This window comes from Zonotrichia leucophrys, chromosome 8 (genome assembly GCF_028769735.1).
Source record: "Zonotrichia leucophrys gambelii isolate GWCS_2022_RI chromosome 8, RI_Zleu_2.0, whole genome shotgun sequence".
NCBI classification, from domain to species: domain Eukaryota; kingdom Metazoa; phylum Chordata; class Aves; order Passeriformes; family Passerellidae; genus Zonotrichia; species Zonotrichia leucophrys.
The window spans coordinates 30,453,801-30,473,154 of NC_088178.1; the positions used below are offsets into that span (position 1 = coordinate 30,453,801).

Here is a 19,354-nt window from a genome sequence, read left to right on the forward strand (position 1 = left end):
CACGGGGCTCTCAGATTTCCCCTGGCTTGGTGGCGCCAGGCTGGGTTTGCTGCGAGGGCTGTGGTGCACCTGTGGTGTGTGTACACCTGTGCACACCTGTACCCGTGTGCCCTGGGCACTGAACCTCCTCTGGGCACACCACAGCCCCTGCCAGCCCTTGCTGCCACATTTCTCTTCACAGAGAAGAGCAAGGCACAGCTCTTCCCAAGCATTTCTGAGATTCACGTTCTCAGAGAAAGGGAAAACACAATTCTTATCACTGTGATGTGCCAAAGCAGAATGCAATGTGGAGGTTGTTTATCCAGTGATGGTGTTTTATTTCCTTGGCTATCAGGGCCAGCTGTGTCTGTGTTGAGAGATTCTGTGCAGTGTGTGCAGAGTGAGTGCTGGGCAGATCCAGTCTGGATGAAATGTATATAGTATAGTATAATAAAGTAATAATCAGCCTTCTGATACCCATGGAGTCTCCTCATCATTCTCTCCCCCTCATCGGAGTCACTTTGATTTGCAGTGAGCACTGGGCTTGCTCCCTTCACATCCGACAGGGTTTCTGAGCCCTTTGCAGCCTGTGCTCTCCCTCCCCAGCCCCTGCTGTGTCTGTGCATCCCCAGGGCACAGAATCCCAGATCTGGGATGGTGAGAATGTCCAGGGTGGGCTTGGATGGGGCTGGGAGCAAGGAGCACATCCAGGGGGTCACTGACAGCCCCTCTGAGTCCCTGCATTAATCTCCACAGGTCCATTTGGGTTGGGAAGTGCCTCTGAGCCCCTGGATGCACCTGGCCGTGTCCCCAGGTGTCACCTCTGCATTTATTTATTTTGCGTGAGCTCCAGATGAGGATGCTCTGCTCCCCCTCGGCCCCTGCTGCAGCCTGAATGCAATAATTCTCCTTTTCTCTCCTCCCTCTCCAGGAGCATCACCCCAGCTCCTTCCTGCAGCCACTCAAACGCTTTAAGCCATTAATCCAAAGTATCACCAGGGCTTCCAATAAAATTTTATTTGACATTTAGTTAAAATCCATTTTCTGCTACAACTGAATTTTTCCTCTAGTCCCTTGATGGACACTTCAGGCCGAATTCATTGTCATTGTTTTAAAGGTCAGAAGTGAGGGTTTTTTCCCAGATCTTGCTTTGTAAAGCCAACTGTTCCTCGGGATGATGAGAGGCTGTGGCAGCCCACGGAACCCTTCTGGTCTGTAATTACAGGATTTACACAGGCTGGGGGAGCAGAGCAATCCCTCACTGCAAATCTCTCAATGCAAAATCCCAGTGACAGAGGCAGGGCCTGGGCAGCACAAAATCCTCATTGCCAGGGCAGGATCTCCCCATGGCCCTGCTCTGCTCACAGGGAGCAGCTGCAGTGGCCCTGACATTGGCCAAACCTTTCCTTTCAATGTACTTTGAGGAGCCAAAGAGATGCATGGAAATATCCAACAGCAGGGATGCTCTCAGTAGCCATTTGCTTCACAATTTATACACACATCATTTAATTTGTTCAGCAAAACCATTCTGATAAACTGTACCATGGAATTTCCTGAGGGAGGGACCCACCAGGACCATAAATCCCAACCCTGACACCCCAAAATCCCACCCTGTAGCAGTGGAAGCAATGAGAATAAACCAAACCTACTGCATGGCCTGTTCCTGTGTTTAACTCTCATTTCCCATCTCTAGGGAGCCCCGTGCACTCCTCATTTCATCCTAGCTGGGATTGTAACTGGAATTGTTTGATCCATGACTGTGATTACAACACATGTAGAGACATATATCCATATTTAGGGTGCTCTGTCCTCATTCCTGTGTTGTGGTGATGCCTTCAGCTTGAGCTTTCATGTTTTCCAGATTCTGCACTGCATTGGTGTACAACTCTAAACTCCATATAAATGTTAGCAAGTTTTCCTCACAGCTCAGGCACACACAACAATCCTTTTCCTCTCCTCAGCCCCACAGAACAATCCTTTTCCAGGCCAGAACCAAGGGCACTGCTGCAGCTTCAGCCCTCGAAGTGCAAACAGCAGGGAATGGAGGAGAGAAACTGGGAGGGTGGGACTGCAGAACCTGGAGCTGGGATTGGACAATTAACCCCAACAGGGAAATGGACAAAAACTTCCAAAGTGTGAGAGCTTGTGACTCATTGTCCATCTTGGTGTAGACCCATGGCCAGGCTCCTGCACTGCCCACGGTTTATCCTGTGAATGCCTTTAACAAATCCCCCCTTTATTCCTGTACCTCTGCCCAGCTCTGCTCCAGGAGCCCCCCAGGGCACCACCCCAGCCCTGCCAGCCCCATCCCATAGCTCACTCAGGGCACAGGGGTGGCACAGCCCTGGTGTCCCTGTCCCTGTGCCCTCCCAGCCCCAGCCCAGATTCACTTATTGGCACAGGGGTGGCACAGCCCTGGTGCCCCTGTGCCCAGGCACTCACCAGAGGGGGAGATGTGTCTCCAGGAGATGGAGGGCTCTGGTTTCCCCGTGGCCAGGCACACCAGGGTGACGTTGCTGCCCTCGTTCACCACGATGTCGCTGGAGATCCGGAATATCTTGGGGGACACTGCAACGAGAGGGACAGGGCTGTCAGCGGGCTGGGGCCACCAGCAGACATCTTCTATGGAAAATCCTTTCCTTAGGATTGTTCCTCCTGAGAAGCTGAGAGGCCTCAGGAACAAAATGCAAACAATGGTTATCTGCTGCTGTGGAATGCAACAGGTGCATCTGGGATTGGGCTCATGTGGTTGTTTCTAATTAATGGCCAATCACAGTCAGCTGGCTCGGACAGAGAGCTGAGCCACAAGCCTTTGTTATCATTCTATCCTATTCTATCCTTAGCCAGCCTTCTGATGAAATCCTTTCTTCTATTCTTTTAGTATAGTTTTAATGTAATATATATCATAAAATAATGAATCAAGCCTTCTGAAACGTGGAGTCAGATCCTCATCTCTCCCCTCATCCAAAAACCCCTGTGAACACGGTCACAGGGGCCACCAGCAGGGACACAGCACACACAGGGCCCAAGGGACACTGCAGAACCTCCCCTGGGTTCCAGACCCCACAAGAAAATGCAGCATTTCCCTGTGTATGTACAGAACAGCATTTTCCTGAGTGTGTGCAGAGCAGCATTTCCCTGTGTGTGTGCAGAGAGCTCCTGGAAGATGGATGCTCCTGCTCAAGGGAAGGCTGAGCTTGCTCCTGGCAGTTTGCAAAGGAGACAAAATTGGGTTTTTTCTGGTGCTTTTAAAAATTAATGATGCTGTTCCAGCCACTCTGTGTGCACCTGGAGAATCTGAGCTGCTCACAGAGAGGACTAAAACACATTTATTGTGTAGTTTCCTCCTGCTTTGGGGCTCCTCCAGTCCCCTAACCCAAGTGCTGTCCAACTGGGCTTTCTCCCCCTGGTTTTGCTGAAGCCACGAAGATCTGACCACAAGAACTGTGCAGACTCCTGCTGCATTCTGGGCCTTCCCACCAGGAACTTTCCAGTCTTTCTGATGGGAGATTGGAGCTGTGACATGGTGGAAGGTGCAGAATTTTCCAGACTTACAGAGTGCAGATTAAGTGATTTCCTCTTAAGGACGAGCTTTGTTCCATTCCTAATTGACTGGGCTCTCCTTTAATCTGGGCTTTACAGCGAGGAAATTAAATCAAAGCTCGTTGAGGATGTCTGTAAGTCTCATTACAATGACACTGAGCAGGTCACAGCGCTGATGCACTTCCAAACCAGAATTAGACAAGGGATGGATCTGCGAGGTCCATTAATTAAAATAACCCCCAAATAGGCAGGGAGCTGCAGCCCTGCTGCTCAGTGTAATCCTGTCAGATGACACAAGTGATGCAGTCTGATCTGGGGCTGATGGCAAACCGTGGATGTTATTATTGGCAGTGATTTCCCAGGAACACCGTCCTGCCAGGGATAGAAATTGGCTCCCACTGCATTTCTGGAGCCTCGCAGTTTGAGACAAATCAGGATTTCTGCTGTATCAGTATGCAGCTAATTTTTCTGCTATTTACTGCCTGATAGGGATCATTACATTCAGATCACTGAAATCTGCGGAATTTATTAATTATGCCTCCAATATGTGTACGGCATCACAATGCAATGTTAATATTTATTAGGAATTTAAAAATGTTTGTTTTGCATCCGTGTTTCTTCCCACACCTCTGAAGACTCTGATCTAGGAGCAGATTTGGCATTTAAAATCTGCTCTGCTGAGCCTGGAGTGCACATTAAACCCATCACAGAGCGACTCCCCACTTCAGCAGCTCATGCCTCCCACCCAGATCACGTGGAGCTGTGAAGGTCAGGGGAAAAATTAAATAAAGCAGCAAATAAACATTTATTCAGAAAATGGATTAACAGAAGGCCAGAGAAATGAGATAATAAACAAGGAAGAGAGAGGAATTAAACTCCCAAGGAAATTTGGTGCGGGGGTCCAGCATGGAGAGTGCTTTGCAGTCATTTGGCTTTTCCTTTTTAAAGTTAAATTAAAACATTAATGTTAATGTTTTAAAGCAAACCCTTCCCTTTTTGCACAATGTTTTTAATCTAAACCTTCCCTTTTTGGACAGGGTGTGTGGCCACAGGCTGGGGAGCAGCTGCAGGAGGAGACTGAGGGAACCAGGGATGCTCAGCCAGGGGAGAAGAAGGCTCAGAGGGACCTGGGCTCACCTGGCTCCAGGATTCACAGGGTTAAGGCAGGTGGAGACCCCTCCTCAATGCAGCCCAGTGTGTTGGGAGGGGGGATGGATATTTTAGTCAGGGATGTGACTTGGGAGGTCCTGGCTGGGCTGACAGCCTCCCAATTCCACAAGTGAATTCCACAGTTCCATAATGAATGTCACAATTCCACAATGAATTCTGCAATTCCACAGTTCCACAATGAATTCCACAATTCCCCAATGAATTCCACAATTCCATAATGAATTCCACAATTCCCCAATGAATTCCGTAATGAATTCCACAATTCCACAGTTCCACAATGAATTCCACAATTCCCCAATGAATTCCCCAATCAGTCCCCTCCAGCAGCCCATCCTTGGCAGCAGCAGGACCTGCCCAGACCAATTCCAAAATTAATTTCACAGTTCCTCAATTAATTCCACAGTGAATTCCACAATGAATTCCACAATTCCACAATGAATTCCATAATCAATTCCACAATTAATTCCCCAATGAATTCCACAATCAATTCCCATCCAGCCCTGCCCTCTGGCGCTGGGAGCCATTCCCTGTGTCCTGTCCCTCCATCCCTGCTAAAACAAATCCTCACCTGCCTGGCAAACCCAGGCACTGTTTCCATCCTCAGCCCTGGAAACAGCACTGATCCCCCAAACACTGAATGCCACACCCCAAATTCCTGATTTCAAACTAAAACCAACCCTGAACATCTCCAAAATTATTTCCAGCAAACTCCTTTGTGTGGTTGAACATCTTGCATCCTAAGTATTGATCATAAAAAAAGATAATTGTGCTTTTTAGGGTAGTAACATTTTTTATCAATACTTACTGAAAATTGCTCTGTTTTTTATACTTTTTTTTTTCATTCCATACTCAGATGAGCTCAATATTTATAGAGCAGTGCAATGCCCCCACCACAAACAGCATTTCCAGAGTGTGTTGAGCATGGGTTGAAATGAGGAGAGCTTTTGCAGCAGGAGCCCTCCCCTCTGACAATCAGTCACCAGCGGGGACAGCTCCCAGCCCTTCTGCTCTTGCATTTCCATGATTAGTTCCTCGAGGCACTTTGATTGAAGAGCGTTGCCTAAAGGTCTCCACCTCCTCCTAATTAAACACAATTTGTCTCAAACACAGCAGCTTTGGCAAAGTGGGGCTGAGGAAATAAATGATGGGTGGGCTGGGAAGAGAAATGGTTTCATCTGCAGCCTTCATTTATTTCCAATTCCTGCCAGCACCGAGGCGTGACACAAGGGCTCAGAGAAGTGGCACTTCCCTAAGTTGGGGAGGAATCTTCTCTCTCCTTGAGATCCGTGGCATTAACCATCATCTCTGTAAATTCATGGGGCACCACTGGTGTTCAGAACTCCATCTCCACCCGTTTTCTGTGCTCAGCTTACCTGAGACCAATCTGAGATATTGCCAGGGTGTGAGTGGAAAAGGAATGATCCTGTTTGGGAATTCTGCACCGCTGGGGTGGGACCTGAGTGTGTGGGTTGGGCCTCTCCACCCTTCCTCTGCCAGGGCAGCTCAGCTGTCCCAGTTGGACACTCCTGGGGTGTCCATCTGTCCCCACTCCTGGGATGTCCATCTGTCCCCACTCCTGGGGTGTCCATCTGTCCCTGTGGGACACTCCTGGATGTCCATCTGTCCCAGTGGGACACTGCTGGGGTGTCCATCTGTCCCCACTCCTGGGGTGTCCATCTGTCCCTGTGGGACACTCCTGGTTCCAGTCCCAGTGCAGGGAGGTGCATCTTCCAGCCTGTTCCATCTCCCTGGGAACACTCTGGATGTCCATCTGTCCCATTGGGATACTCCTGGGCAGTTCATCCTTCCCCACTCCTGGGATGTCCATCTGTCCCAGTGGGACACTCCATCCTGGGCTGTCCATCTGTCCCCACTCCTGGGCAGTCCATCTGTCCCCACTCCTGGGCTGTCCGTCTGTCCCAGTGGGACACTCCAGGAGCCCAGAGCACGAGGAGCAGGAGGTGCAGCTCAGCCTTTCCCTCTCCCTGGAAAAGCTTTCAGACACTCCACGAGCCCCTTCCAGCGAGCAGCACTCTGCAATCAAAGCTCTGCCAACTGTTTAATCATGGAAATGGAGCCAAAAAGTCATAAAGGGCAAAAATAACGATAAAAAAAAGCAACCTCCTGGTGGCTGGAGCCAAAGCCCTCCCAGCTGGGTGCTGATTGCTGGCTGGGCAGGGCCCCATCGCTGGGGCTCATTAACGCCCAGGGCTGGGACTGGGCTCTGGGAAGGCAGGGATGGGTTTTCAACCAGCAGCAGCAAGGAGAGGTGAGGCTGTGAATTGTTCCTGGGCTCTGGAAAGGCAGGGATGCAGGGATGGCTCTCCAACCAGCGCCAGCACAGAGGCTGTGAATGGTTTCTTGGGCTCTGGAAAAGCAGGGATGGCTTTCCAGGCAGCACCAGCAAAGAGAGGAGGCAGTGAATTATTTCTTGGGCTCTGGAAAAGCAGGATCGGCTTTCCAGCCAGCACCAGCAAAGAAGTGAGGCAATGAATTGTTTCCTGGGCTCTGAAAAAGCAGGGATGGCTCTCCAGGCAGCACCAGCAAAGGAGGAGGCTGTGGATTGTTCCTGAGCACTGGCACAGGCTGCCCTGAGAAGCTGTGGCTGCCCCTGGAATGCCCAAGGCCACGTTGGATGGGGCTGGAGAGGAATGGTCATAACTATGAAAACAGTCAAAGGTTAAAATAATATAAGATTTTATCTGGTGAAATCAGTGCTCCCCTGGATTCAGTTTATAATCTCACTAGGGCAAGACAAGAAGAGTTTGCCCAGGGTAAGAAAGGGACAACTTGGTGGGACAGGATGAACACTGGTCAGTTAAACAGAGCCTGGATAAATGTGAATAAACCAGTCTGAACATCTCCAAAAGCCCCTGGTGCCAGGAAGCTCCTCAAGGAACTGCAGAGTAAAGGAGGCCAATGAAAAAGCAGCAAAACCCCATAAATATCCCACACAGGGATCCCAGCAAACACCTCCACCTTCCTCAGGCCACCCTGGCCCTGCTCCTCCTGAAGGTGTCAAAGAGCTGCTGTTATTACACAAGGACACACACACATTATCCCCTTTAAACCCCACTGCTCCCCTTTCCAGCCCAGCCTAAATCCTGCAAGGTTCGATTTCCAGCCAGCAGCGAGAGCGCCACTGTTTGCTCAGCCAGAAAAGCAATAAAATGTAATAATTCAAAATAAACTCGGATTTCCCTTTCTTTATCCTCGCAGACAAAGGAAGAGCTGCACCCAGGGTGTGCAGGGGCTGCTGAAGGGGCTGTGCAAGACTGGAGTCAGAAACCCATGGAATTATGGAATATCCTGGGTTGGATCATCAGTCCCAGCCATCAGTCCCAGTCCCATATCCTGGGAATATCCCAGGATATTTAGGGAAGAACCTTTCCCTAAAATCCAACCTAAACCTCCCCTGGCCCAGCTCCAGCCACCCCTGCCCCTGTCCCTGTCCCAGAAATTGGAGTTTGTGCACTCAAATAGGGATGCCCATCTTTTAAACACAAATTCCAACGTACCGTGGGCAAAGGGATTTTCACTGAAGGATTCCTGCCACACAAGAAGCACCAGGAAAAGAGTTCTAGACTGGAAAATTAGAGGTAAAACCTCATCACTGCTCCTTACAGGCAAAATGAGAATATTAGAGGTTTGTGACAGGTAAACAGTGATATACCTGTTGCTGCTCATGCTGTCACAGGAACTAAATAAAAGAGCTGTAATGATTTGAGATGATTTCTTGTAACTCTGCATTTTTCCTTTTGGAGAACTCTACAGGTTCAGTCTCTCTCCAGCGAGCCTGAATGACAGATTTACATCGTATTCCCAAGATAGTTATTAAAATAATTTCCCTTGACAGTTCTCTGGCTGCATCACTCCCCCTTCTCTGCATCCCAGCCATATGGCTCTGCTTACTCCCCATCTTAAGCGTTTTGCTCTGGTGTGAAAAGCAGTTCCTGGTCCTTCCCTCTCAGCCCCAGCTCTCTCTGGAGCACAGCCCCACAGAATAGTCAGAGTTAAAAGGAACCCTCAGGGACCACTGACTCCAAATCCTCAGGGAATTCCACCATGGAGCTGCTGCAGGGCTGGAGCCCCTCTGGAGCCAGGCTGGGACACCTGGGGGTGCTCACCTGGAGAGGAGAAGGATCCAGGGAGAGCTCAGAGCCCTGGCAGGGCCTGAAGGGGCTCCAGGAGAGCTGAGAGGGGCTGGGGACAGGGATGGAGGGACAGCACACAGGGAATGGCTCCCAGTGCCATAGGGCAGGGATGGATGGGAGATTGGGAATTGGGAATTGTTCCCTGGCAGGGTGGGGAGGGGTTGGATAGAATTCCCAGATTTGCTGTGGCTGTCCCTGGATCCCTGGCAGTGCCCAAGGCCAGGAAAGGACATTGGGGCTGGAGCACCTGGGACAGTGGGAAGTGTCCCTGCCATGGCAGGGGAATGGGATGAGATGGGATTTAGGGTCCCTCTGAGCCCAGCCCAGGCTGGGATTTTGTGATGCTGCAGCTCAATTACACAATTCCCTTTGGATGTCACCACCTGCCCTGTCCCTTTCTCCTCATCTCACTGGAGATCCCAGGGAAGGGATCCCACCCTCGCCATGGTCCCTCGGACCCTGGGGCAGGCAGAGTGCCTCTGTCTGTCCTGCTGGAAGGACTTTGGCTGGACAGGCAAAAGAATTTTATAGAGCCCAAGACACCTGTGACTTTGATTATGACCCATGGAGCAAATTACCAACCTTATATGAAGATCTGCAAGCCACAAAAGTATAAGTAGAATAATAATTAGTTTGAAATCAAGTGGAAAAAAAAGATTTTTTGGGTTTTTCGAATGGGGGTTTGGGGGGCAAGATGGAGGGATCTGAGCATGTCCAGCCTTTCTCCTTCTTCTTCTTCTTCTTGGCCTCCATCTTCTGCTGTGATGGTGGCACTTTGGGATTGGTTTGGAGTAGAAGCTCACTCAGCCCATTGTCCCTGGGATGGTTTATGAGAGGATGGCTCTGTGCTTGAACTGAACACAAATATATCTGTGACAGTGTTCACAGGGGTTCTCGGGTGAGGGAACAGACGAGGATCTGACTCCATGTTTCAGAAGGCTGATTTATTATTTTATCATATATATTACATTAAAACTATACTAAAAGAATAGAAGAAAGGATTTCATCAGAAAGCTGGCTAAGAATAGAATAGGAAAGAATGATAACAAAGGTTTGTGTCTTGGCCTCTCTGTCAAAGCCAGCTGGCTGTGATTGGCCATTAATTAGAAACAACTACATGAGCCCAATCCCAGATGCACCTGTTGCGTTCCACAGCAGCAGATAACCATTGTTTGCATTTTGTTCCTGAGACCTCCCAGCTTCTCAAGAGGAAAAATCCTAAAAAAACCCCATTTTTCATAAAAGATGTCTTTAACATATATCCTGAGCAAGTTTCCACTCCTCCACTCAGTCCAAGGGAGGACAGGCTTCTTCCCTGGATTAAGTCAGCGGATACAAATTTATTCAGTATTTATTTTTGTTCTCACCACAAAGCCTAGAAATTAGTAATGATTATCTAACACTGAAACCTGGAATTGCTTTCCACATTATTAATTCCTCCTCTTGAGCTGCCGCAGAGCTGCCCCCATCCCACGGAAACGCGTGGGGAGTGGTGTGATTTAATCTTCCTGACACTGCAGTGGCATGGGAACTGCTGGGATTAATGGGGATTAATGGCGTTATTAATATTCATATTCTACAGACAGTTAGCAGTGAATTGCCATAGCACTGCTGCCTGCCCAGCAGTTTGGGATGCCTGGCCAGAGACAGGGCACAGAGTTCTGCCCTCATTTCTCTGCAGGAAAACGGGTTGTGTTCCAGTTCTTCCCCAGAGGGACCCAGCCAGCCCCGAGATGCTGATGGGACGGCTCTGAGCCTTTCCCTGAGATGCTGATGGGATGGCTCTGCGGCACTTTGCAGGGCATTGTGCTGTTAAATCCCGGTAAATTGGGATTTTAGTGGCCAGCCCGCCGGTGATGGCACAGGGGAGGTGCAGAGAGAACAGCAGCTCCCTCACAGGATGTGCTGGACTAACCAGGAGAAAACCATGCCCTGATTATCAGAGAATTATCCAGCCTGGAATGGCAGACCCAGCCCCACGGGCACCCGGGATGGCCCTGCTGGCACAAATCCAGGTGAGTGAAAATGGGCATGGATCCTGCCCCTGTGAATTACCCGGTATAAACCACCGGGTATAAATTATAACGGGTATAAACCACCGGGTATAAATCACCCGGTATAAATCACTGGGTATGAATTACAGGGTATAAATTACCGGGTATGAATTATCGGGTATAAATTACTGGGTATAAATTACCCTGGGGACTGGGGACTCCACTAACAAGGGATAAATCAAATCTGCAGGAGGATCACTGGCAGCCAGGGCTGAGCACTCCAAACCCTGCTTAACTAGAGGCTCAGAGCCCAGCTAATGACCCTGCCTAATTAGGGGCTCGGTGCCCAGTTAATGACCCTGCTTAATCAGGGGCTTGGTGCCCAGGTAATGCCCCTGCCCTGGTCCTGCAGAGCAGCTCTGTCCATTGGAGGGAAGACCAACAGCAGGGGTTTCTCTGTGCCAGGGGCACCCAGAAATAAACAAATAAACAAGCAAACAAACAAACAAATAAATATATAGTTCTCTATTCTCTGTGCCAGGGCACCATGGCCTGGGCATCCAGAAACGAATAAATGAATAAATAAATAAATAAATAAATGAACAAATAAAATCTCTGTGCTGGGGCACCACAAATTAATAAATGAATAAACAAACAAACAAACAAATAAATAAAATCTCAATTCTCTGTGCCAGGGCACCACGGCCTGGGCAGCCAGAAATTAATCAATGAATGAATGAATAAATAAATAAATAAATAAATAAAATCTCAGTTCTCTGTGCTGGGGCACCACGGCCTCGACACCCACAAATCAATAAATGAATAAATAAATAAAATCTCAATTCTCTGTGCCAGGGCACCATGGCCTAGGCATCCAGAAATTAATAAATGAATGAATAAAAAAATAAATAAATAAACAAACAAATAAAATCTCTATTCTCTGTGCTGGGGCATCACAGCCTTGGCACCCAGAAATTAGTCAATGAATGAATGAATAAATAAATAAAAATCTCTATTCTCTGTGCTGAGGCATCACGCACCACACAGAAATTAGTAAATGAATAAATAAATGAATAAATAAATAAATAAAATACCTATTCTCCGTTCTGAGGCACCATGGCCTGGGCACCCAGAAATTAATAAATGAATGAATGAATAAATAAATAAATAAATAAAAATCTCAATTCTCTGTGCTGGGACATCACAGCCTCAGCAGCCAGAAATGAATAAATGAATAAATAAAATCTCAATCAGTTCACGGTAACTGGAAGTTAAAAGCTACTCAGCACAGGCAGTGCTGGGGGCCAGGACTCTCCTGGGACACAATGTCAGGAGCCCCAGTGGAACTGCTCAAGCTGCACTTTGTGCTCTGTCCCCCCTGCACAGGAGCTCCATGGGGAATTACTCCGTGTGATCCATGAGGAGGGAGCCACAGGACAGCCCTGAGTGAGCCAAAGCAGCCCCAGCCTGCTGCACTCACAGCTGCCTGGGCACCCAGAACCACGGGATCCACACAGGATTGGGTGTGAGGGACCCCAAAACCCACCCAGAGCCACCCTGCCATGGCAGGGACCCCTCCCACTGTCCCAGGGTGTCCCAGTGTCCAGCCTGGCCTGGGCACTGCAGGGATCCAGGGGCAGCCACAGCAAATCTGGGAATTCCATCCCAGCCCTCCCCACCCTGCCAGAAAAGGGATGTCACAATCACATTGTTCCCAAAAATCCCCCCCAATAATAAAGGCAATGAAAGCACGTCCATGAGGAAGTGGAAACCACGCAGCACACAGATAATGATTTCCACAGGATCTCAGGGCTGTCAGGATGTGTGCTGGAGGTTGTTGCCCACCCTGTGAGTGAGCTTGTTTCCGTAAATCAATGGGAGCTTTGAGCAAGGAATGATTTCTTGTTCCTAAAGGGCTCTGGGTACCTGTGCTGAGCAGGGTTGTGAAGGAAATGATTTGCCATAGCTGTCAAACCCCAAACCTGGGCTGAGGAGAGTTCACTCAGAGATTGCTGTTATCACATCCAGCGATTTGGGAATATTTATGGGCAAAATATTTGGGCGTGCTAACTACATCCAATTCAGTGGGAGCACAAAACAAAGCCTCTGCTTTGAAGTGTTTGGAACAGAAAGACTTTAAACCAACCCTTTCACTGTGTAATGGAACGCTTGTGTTAATTATAATTCCTTTTGCCAGGATCTGTTTTACATAACAAAGCTAATCTGCCAACTATTAAGGAAATTTCCCCATTTTCTCTTACAGATGATAGAAGGGGAAATAATATCATATTTTAAATGCAAAGTGGGGATGATTAAAATTTCAGTCTAAATAAAATAAGAACATTTCTGAATCCTAGAGACAACAAAACAAGTAATCCACGGGGGTCAACAGAATAACTCACTTACAATTCTCTACTTGAGCCTTTGGTATTACAAAGCTTTTTATAAGTAAGCAATTTTTAGCTGTTTATTCTGCTCCCTGTAATGTCTTCAGCGCTGCTGGCCTTGAGGCAGGTTTGGAATCAGAGGCTTAGGAACGCTCTGGTTTTATCCAGCTCCTCAAGTGCCTCTTTATCCATTCAAATCTGCACACTCACATTCAAGTTCACGTCTCTCTCGTGAGATTTCTGTTTAATCCTTTCCTTATAAATGAACATATTAACCTGAAGGGAGAAATGCTCAAAACATCAGGTGGAAAAAAAAAAAAAAAAAAAAAAGAAGAAAAAAAAAGATGCCAAAACCTACAGTAAAAGAAGGGAAGAAGAGATTCTGTGCGTGCATCTCCTTGAGCACAGCATTCAAAATTCACTCATGGGGCTGTGCCGTGCTGCCTGCACAAATTCCCGAGCTTTTATCTGAATAGCTGGGATAAAAGACCTGTGATAAGTGGGTATAATAGGAGTTGGAGTCATATTATGGGATTGTATTACGAATCAATGCCGTGTGGTTTGATTTTGCTGTCGTTTCCTCGTCTGGAGCTAAAGATCTCGTGCTATTTATTATCCTCGTTCCTGCCTCACAAATGACACCGTGCAGGAAATGGAGCCCCAGTAATTTCAGTCTCAGGGTTTGCATTGTGAGGCTCCTGTGAGGAAACTCCTCAGAACATCTCCCTGCAAGGTCTGCTCACAGAAACCAGCACGGAATGTTACAGGGCTGGGATCAAAGGAAACAACATCAGTGTCAGGCACCCAGCAAAAGGCAGAGGAAATCAGGGAATCACAGAGTCCTTCAGGCTGGAAAAGCCCTCCCACACCATGGAGTCCAACCATTCTCCCAGCACTGCCAAGGCCACCCCAACCACGTCCCCAAGTGCCACATGTGCACAGTTTTAAAACCCCTCCTGGCTTGGGGACTCAGGCCTGCCCTGGGCAGCTGTGCCAGGGCTGGACAGCCCTTCCAGGCAGAACTCCTCCTGATTTCCAACTTCTGAGGCTGGAAATGCAGGATGTGGCTGGGGTGTGTGTTCCATCCCCATCTGTCAGAGGTGGGGCAGTTATCTCTGTTCATGGGACAGTTTTTTCTTTATCTCTCCCATAGCCAACCCTCCCTCCAGGAGATCTCTGCTGTCCATGGGCCATTAATTATTAATTATCTGCTGTTAATGGCCAGTGAGTGTCCCTGCACAGCTGATCAAATTCCATCATACCATGGGGAGATGCTCCGCCCAGGGGAGGAGCCAAACATTCCCACCTGGATACAATCTGAGGTTTGGGACAACAGAAACAGCCTTTCCCTGCGTTCCCAGAGGAGCAGCTTTCTGCTGCCTGCATTCCCAGAGGGAGCCCAGGCCCATCCAGGAGGGCTGAGCCCCCATGGGATGGGGCTGTGCCACCACCCTGACACACAGGGGGCAGCTCCTGCTCTCACTCTGGCAGGTTTGTTTTGTATTGCTGCATTTTCATTTTATTTTTATTTTTTCCCTAATAAGGACCAGTTATTCCTGCTCCCATATATTTGCCTGAGCCCCTTATTTCAAAATTATAATAACTCAAAGGGAGGGGGTTTACATTGTCCATTTTGAGGGAAGCTCCTGCCTTCCTTACCAGACACCTGTCTGTTCCAACCTGGACACCAACTCCAACCTCCCCTGGCCCAGCCTGCAGCCCTTTCCCTCTGTCCTGTCCCCTGTTCCCTGTCCCCTTCTGTGTCCCTGCACCCCTGCCAGGGAAGGGAACCATGGGATTTGCTGCCCTGGAATCTTTAGATGGACAACTGAAGTTTTCTTCACACCTCCTGGAAAGCTGTACAATCAAAGATCCACTCCTTCAAATGTAGATTTTCCAGGCAGGAAACATTCAATCCCAGTCCCCTAAAGCTGCCTGTCAAATTCCTCACAATTCAATCCTACAGGATGAATCTGCCACTTTACTTCTCAGTTGTTTTTTCAGTCGTCTCCAGAAGTTTTCCTAAATTAGCTCCATACATTCTTTTTAAAGACAGGCATTTGGTTCTGCTCCTTCCAACTGGTGGAGTTGGCTGCTTGCAAATATCAGATATTGTCATCCTCCTCCCTTCACCCTCTCCGAGGCTACGGAATGGAAATGGAGCTGTGGGGGTTTGGGAATAAGGAGTGATGCAGAACACGAGGAAATGCTCCTTGTGTGTGGAGTGTGAGGAGAGGCTGCTGAGCCGGAGCCATCCCACCCCTGGTGCTTCTCCAGAGCCACAAACCCAGCCCAGAGCACTGAACGTTTCTCTTCTCCAAATTCCCAGCTCATGAATCCAAGATGTGCCATGGAGTAAATCCCAATGGAACAATGGCATCCTCACACTTGAGGTGGGGTTTAGAGGGAAGATGCACTGCTGTTGTTTCCAGTTTCAGAAATGACCTTTGCAATGCACAGCTCTGTCCCGAGCCCCTCTTTCCCAGCAGGTAAATCCTGAGGGGCTGGCCTGAGGCTGCTGTGCACTCCCAGAACCTTTCCAGGACACTGCTCCCTGTTTTCCAGCACAGCCTCTGAGCCCAGAAATACACTTTCCCTGGCTCAGTCCCAGGTTGTTAAAGTGCTTCAGGTCTGTGCATTTCTGCTCTTTCCTCTGCATTTCCCAGGGAGCTCCCTGCCCCTCTGCTGTTTGTGGTTTGTGAATGAGCTGCTCAGCAGAGTGGGGCACTCCAGCCTGGCCATACCCAGCCAGCTCTGGGAGGGAGCTCCACACCAGATGTCACTTCAGGTGACACCTACTATTAGCTTTCAGCCTATTTAGTGCCACTAAGAGCACAGACCTCCTAAACAGCCCTCTCTGTAAACGTGCAGAACCATCCCACAGCACCAGCTCCCCAGAACAAATCCTGCAGCAGCCTTTGCTGAGGCACAGCTGGCACCAGCAGCATCAATCAGGGCCCCTGTGCTGCTCAGGGGAGCAATCCCATCTCTCAGGCTGACAGGAGTTTAAAGGCAGGAACAGACAAACTCCCTGCACATCCCTGTGCTGGGAGAGGAGCACCAGCACGGGCTGTAGGCGCCAGGAGTCTGCTGTTGCAGACATTTTATGGAAAATCCTTTCCTTAGGATTGTTCCTCCTGAGAAGCTGGGAGGCCTCAGGAACAAAATGCAAACAATGGTTATCTGCTGCTGTGGAATGCAACAGGTGCATCTGGGATTGGTCTCATGTGGTTGTTTCTAATTAATGGCCAATCACAGTCAGCTGGCTCGGACACAGAGTCCAAGCCACAAACCTTTGTTATCATTCTTTCTGATTCTATTCTTAGCTTAGCCAGCCTTCTGATGAAATCCTTTCTTCTATTCTTTTAGTATAGTTTTAATGTAATATATATAATAAAATAATCAATCAGCCTTCTGAAACATGGAGTCAGATCCTCATCTCTGCCCTCCTCCTAAGACCCCTGTGAACACCATCACACTTTATAATGGAGCTCTGTGCATTGTGTTTTAAGGCTCACAAGTAGGTATTTTATTTGAAATAAGCAAGCATTTTTTAACCAAAAGCACCTGTGCTTATGGTGATTGGATAGAACTAATGTCAATATAGAATATATACTATACAGATACAAATACTGTCAATGTGCTTTTGCTCTGTGTGATTGGTCAAGAAGCTTATAAAGTGAGTTGTGACATTGAGTTCTGTGCCTGCTGCCTGGGATGTGAGCTGCTGGCATCTTCCCTTTGTCATAGCCATGGAATGAGAGTGATGCTGGAAAATCAAACAGCTCAAGGCACATTCCCAGCAGTCCTGTCCTGTTTGTGATCTGTACACAGACCCCTGTGAGTGTCAGATCTGTAAATAGCCCCCTGCCAGTGTCAGATGTGGAGCACAAATCCTGCAGAGAGCTCTGGGATCAGCCACTGCTGGCACCTTAAAGCGAGTGGGAGCAGCAATGCAAGTCCAGGGTGCTGCTGGTGGGACAGGGACAGGGACAGGGACAGGGACAGGGACAGGGACCCTTTGGGGGTCTCCATCACACAGCAAGCTCCTGTGGCTGCCTCCCCTCCCCATAAATATTTTTCCAAGTCTTTTTCTCCCCGTGCTGAGCAGGGACAGGATGATAACAGCAGCTGGCACCAGCAAGTTAATTTTATAAAGGGAACTGACACGCTGCTCGAGTGCTGGCAATTTAAAAGAGTAATGGATTGTCAGTTTTAGCTGGGAAGTGGTTGTTAGATGATTTTAAAGTCTTTTGCATATTTATTTTGTCCCACTTTAAATAAATTTGGGGAAGATTTATCTCGTTAGCTTCAAATGCAAGTCCCTCTTGGCCCGGCTGAGGAAACAAATTAGACTTTGCAAACATTGCAAAGACTAAATCAATACATTAATATTTAGGGGACATTAAGGGGGTTTATTAAACAGAAAAAGGGCCTAGAGTATTACTTTGGGAACATTATACATGTTTAAATAAAAACCCGAGGTTGTGGTTCCTGACTGAATCTGTAAAAGGCATTTCCAAGGATAACTGAATTATTTACAGCTCCCGTGTCGGGAGCACATTCCTGCAGGCTGAGGAGGAGCTGGGAGGGCAGCTTGGAGCTGGGCTGGGGCTGGGGTCCCTCTGAGCCCTGCTCTGTGTCCCTGTGTCCCTGCTTGGGGCTGGGGTCCCTCTGAGCCCTGCTCTCTGTCCCTGCTGTCCCAAACCCCCTGTCCCCAGTGCAGGAGCATCTGTCACCTCTGTATCTGCCACCCCTGTCTGTCACCCTCCAAGGGACAGGGACACTGTGGCTGTCCCCCAGCCCCAAATGTCTCAGGGACCCTGCCCAGGGTGGCTGCAGCCCTTTGCACACTGAGGGAAAGCAGCTCGGAGGAGGCAATTCCGACTCTGGCAGAATAAATGTGGAATTTGTGGAAATCTGTGGAATAAATGTGGAAAAGGGTGGAATTGGCAGAAAGCACAACCTTTTGGAGGAAAATTCTCTGTGAGCAGCAGAGTGTGGCGAGGGGAAATTCGGGTTTTTACCTCGCTGTGACAAACATCTGATTTTAAAATCGTCTGCAGCTCATGGCTTTGCAGATCCAGCATCTGGCACTGAGGTGGATTGAGCTGATTACAGACTGCTACCATCTAAACTTCCAATTAATTATATCAGAATTCTCACTTCTTTTTAATAAGGTCACTGAAATTAAGTTAACTGGATTATCTCCTCATTCATGTGTTTTTTCCTTCACAGATGTAAATGTGGGCTGAAGACACAAGTTCTATTTTCTTTTTTATCAAAACCCTCAGTTAATTTCCCTGCTGCAAAAGGGAGTAACTGCAGTGAGTAACACAGGCCAAGCCTGTACCTGCTGGTGTCCTTCAGGTGCTGTGCTGGCTTTGGAACTAGATTTGGGAGCAGTTTTGCTTTGTCCTCACTCATTTCTGCCCATAGCTGTTCCTAATCTCCAGATACCCAGCTAGGGAAGAATTTACAGAGAAACATAAAGGTGCTCCCAGAATAAATCCCTGTGTGATCCTGGGATAAATTCTTGTGTGATCCTGGGATAAATCCCTGTGTGATCCCGGGATAAATCCCTGTGTGATCCTGGGATAACTCCCTGTGTGATCCTGGGATAAATCCCTGTGTGATCCTGGGATAACTCCCTGTGTGATCCCGGGATAACTCCCTGTGTGATCCGATAATCTGGTGATCGGATAATCCCTGTGTGATCCTGGGATAACTCCTGTGTGCTCCCGGGATAAATCCTGTGTGATCCCAGGATAAATCCCTGTGTGATCCTGGGATAACTCCTGTGTGATCCCAGGATAACTCCTGTGTGATCCCGGGATAAATTTCTGTGTGATCCTGGGATAACTCCCTGTGTGATCCTGGGATAACTCCCTGTGTGATCCTGGGATAACTCCTGTGTGATTCCGGGATAACTCCCTGTGTGCTCCCAGGATAACTCCCGGTGTGATCCCAGGATAACTCCCTGTGTGCTCCCAGGATTTAGCCCCCTGGAGCAGAAGGGGCCGTCCCAGTCCCTCCCAGCAGTGACCTCGGGGTCCCACTGGGATCACAAGTGGGTGTCAGGGAGTCCCTGGCACTGAGGGGTGCAGCCCTTCCCAAGCACTGATCC

At 48.6% G+C, this 19,354-nt stretch overlaps 1 protein-coding gene across 4 annotated transcripts in view; it reads right to left on the reverse strand.

The window, feature by feature from the left end:
* The window catches only part of NEGR1 (neuronal growth regulator 1), a 152,392-nt gene that overhangs the window by 66,725 nt on the left and 66,313 nt on the right, over positions 1–19,354 (reverse strand). For all 4 annotated transcript variants that reach the window (XM_064719928.1, XM_064719927.1, XM_064719925.1 and 1 more), the window contains exon 3: positions 2,422–2,547. In XM_064719928.1, the coding sequence (XP_064575998.1) occupies positions 2,422–2,547 (126 nt within the window). The remainder of the gene's footprint in view (positions 1–2,421; positions 2,548–19,354) is intronic.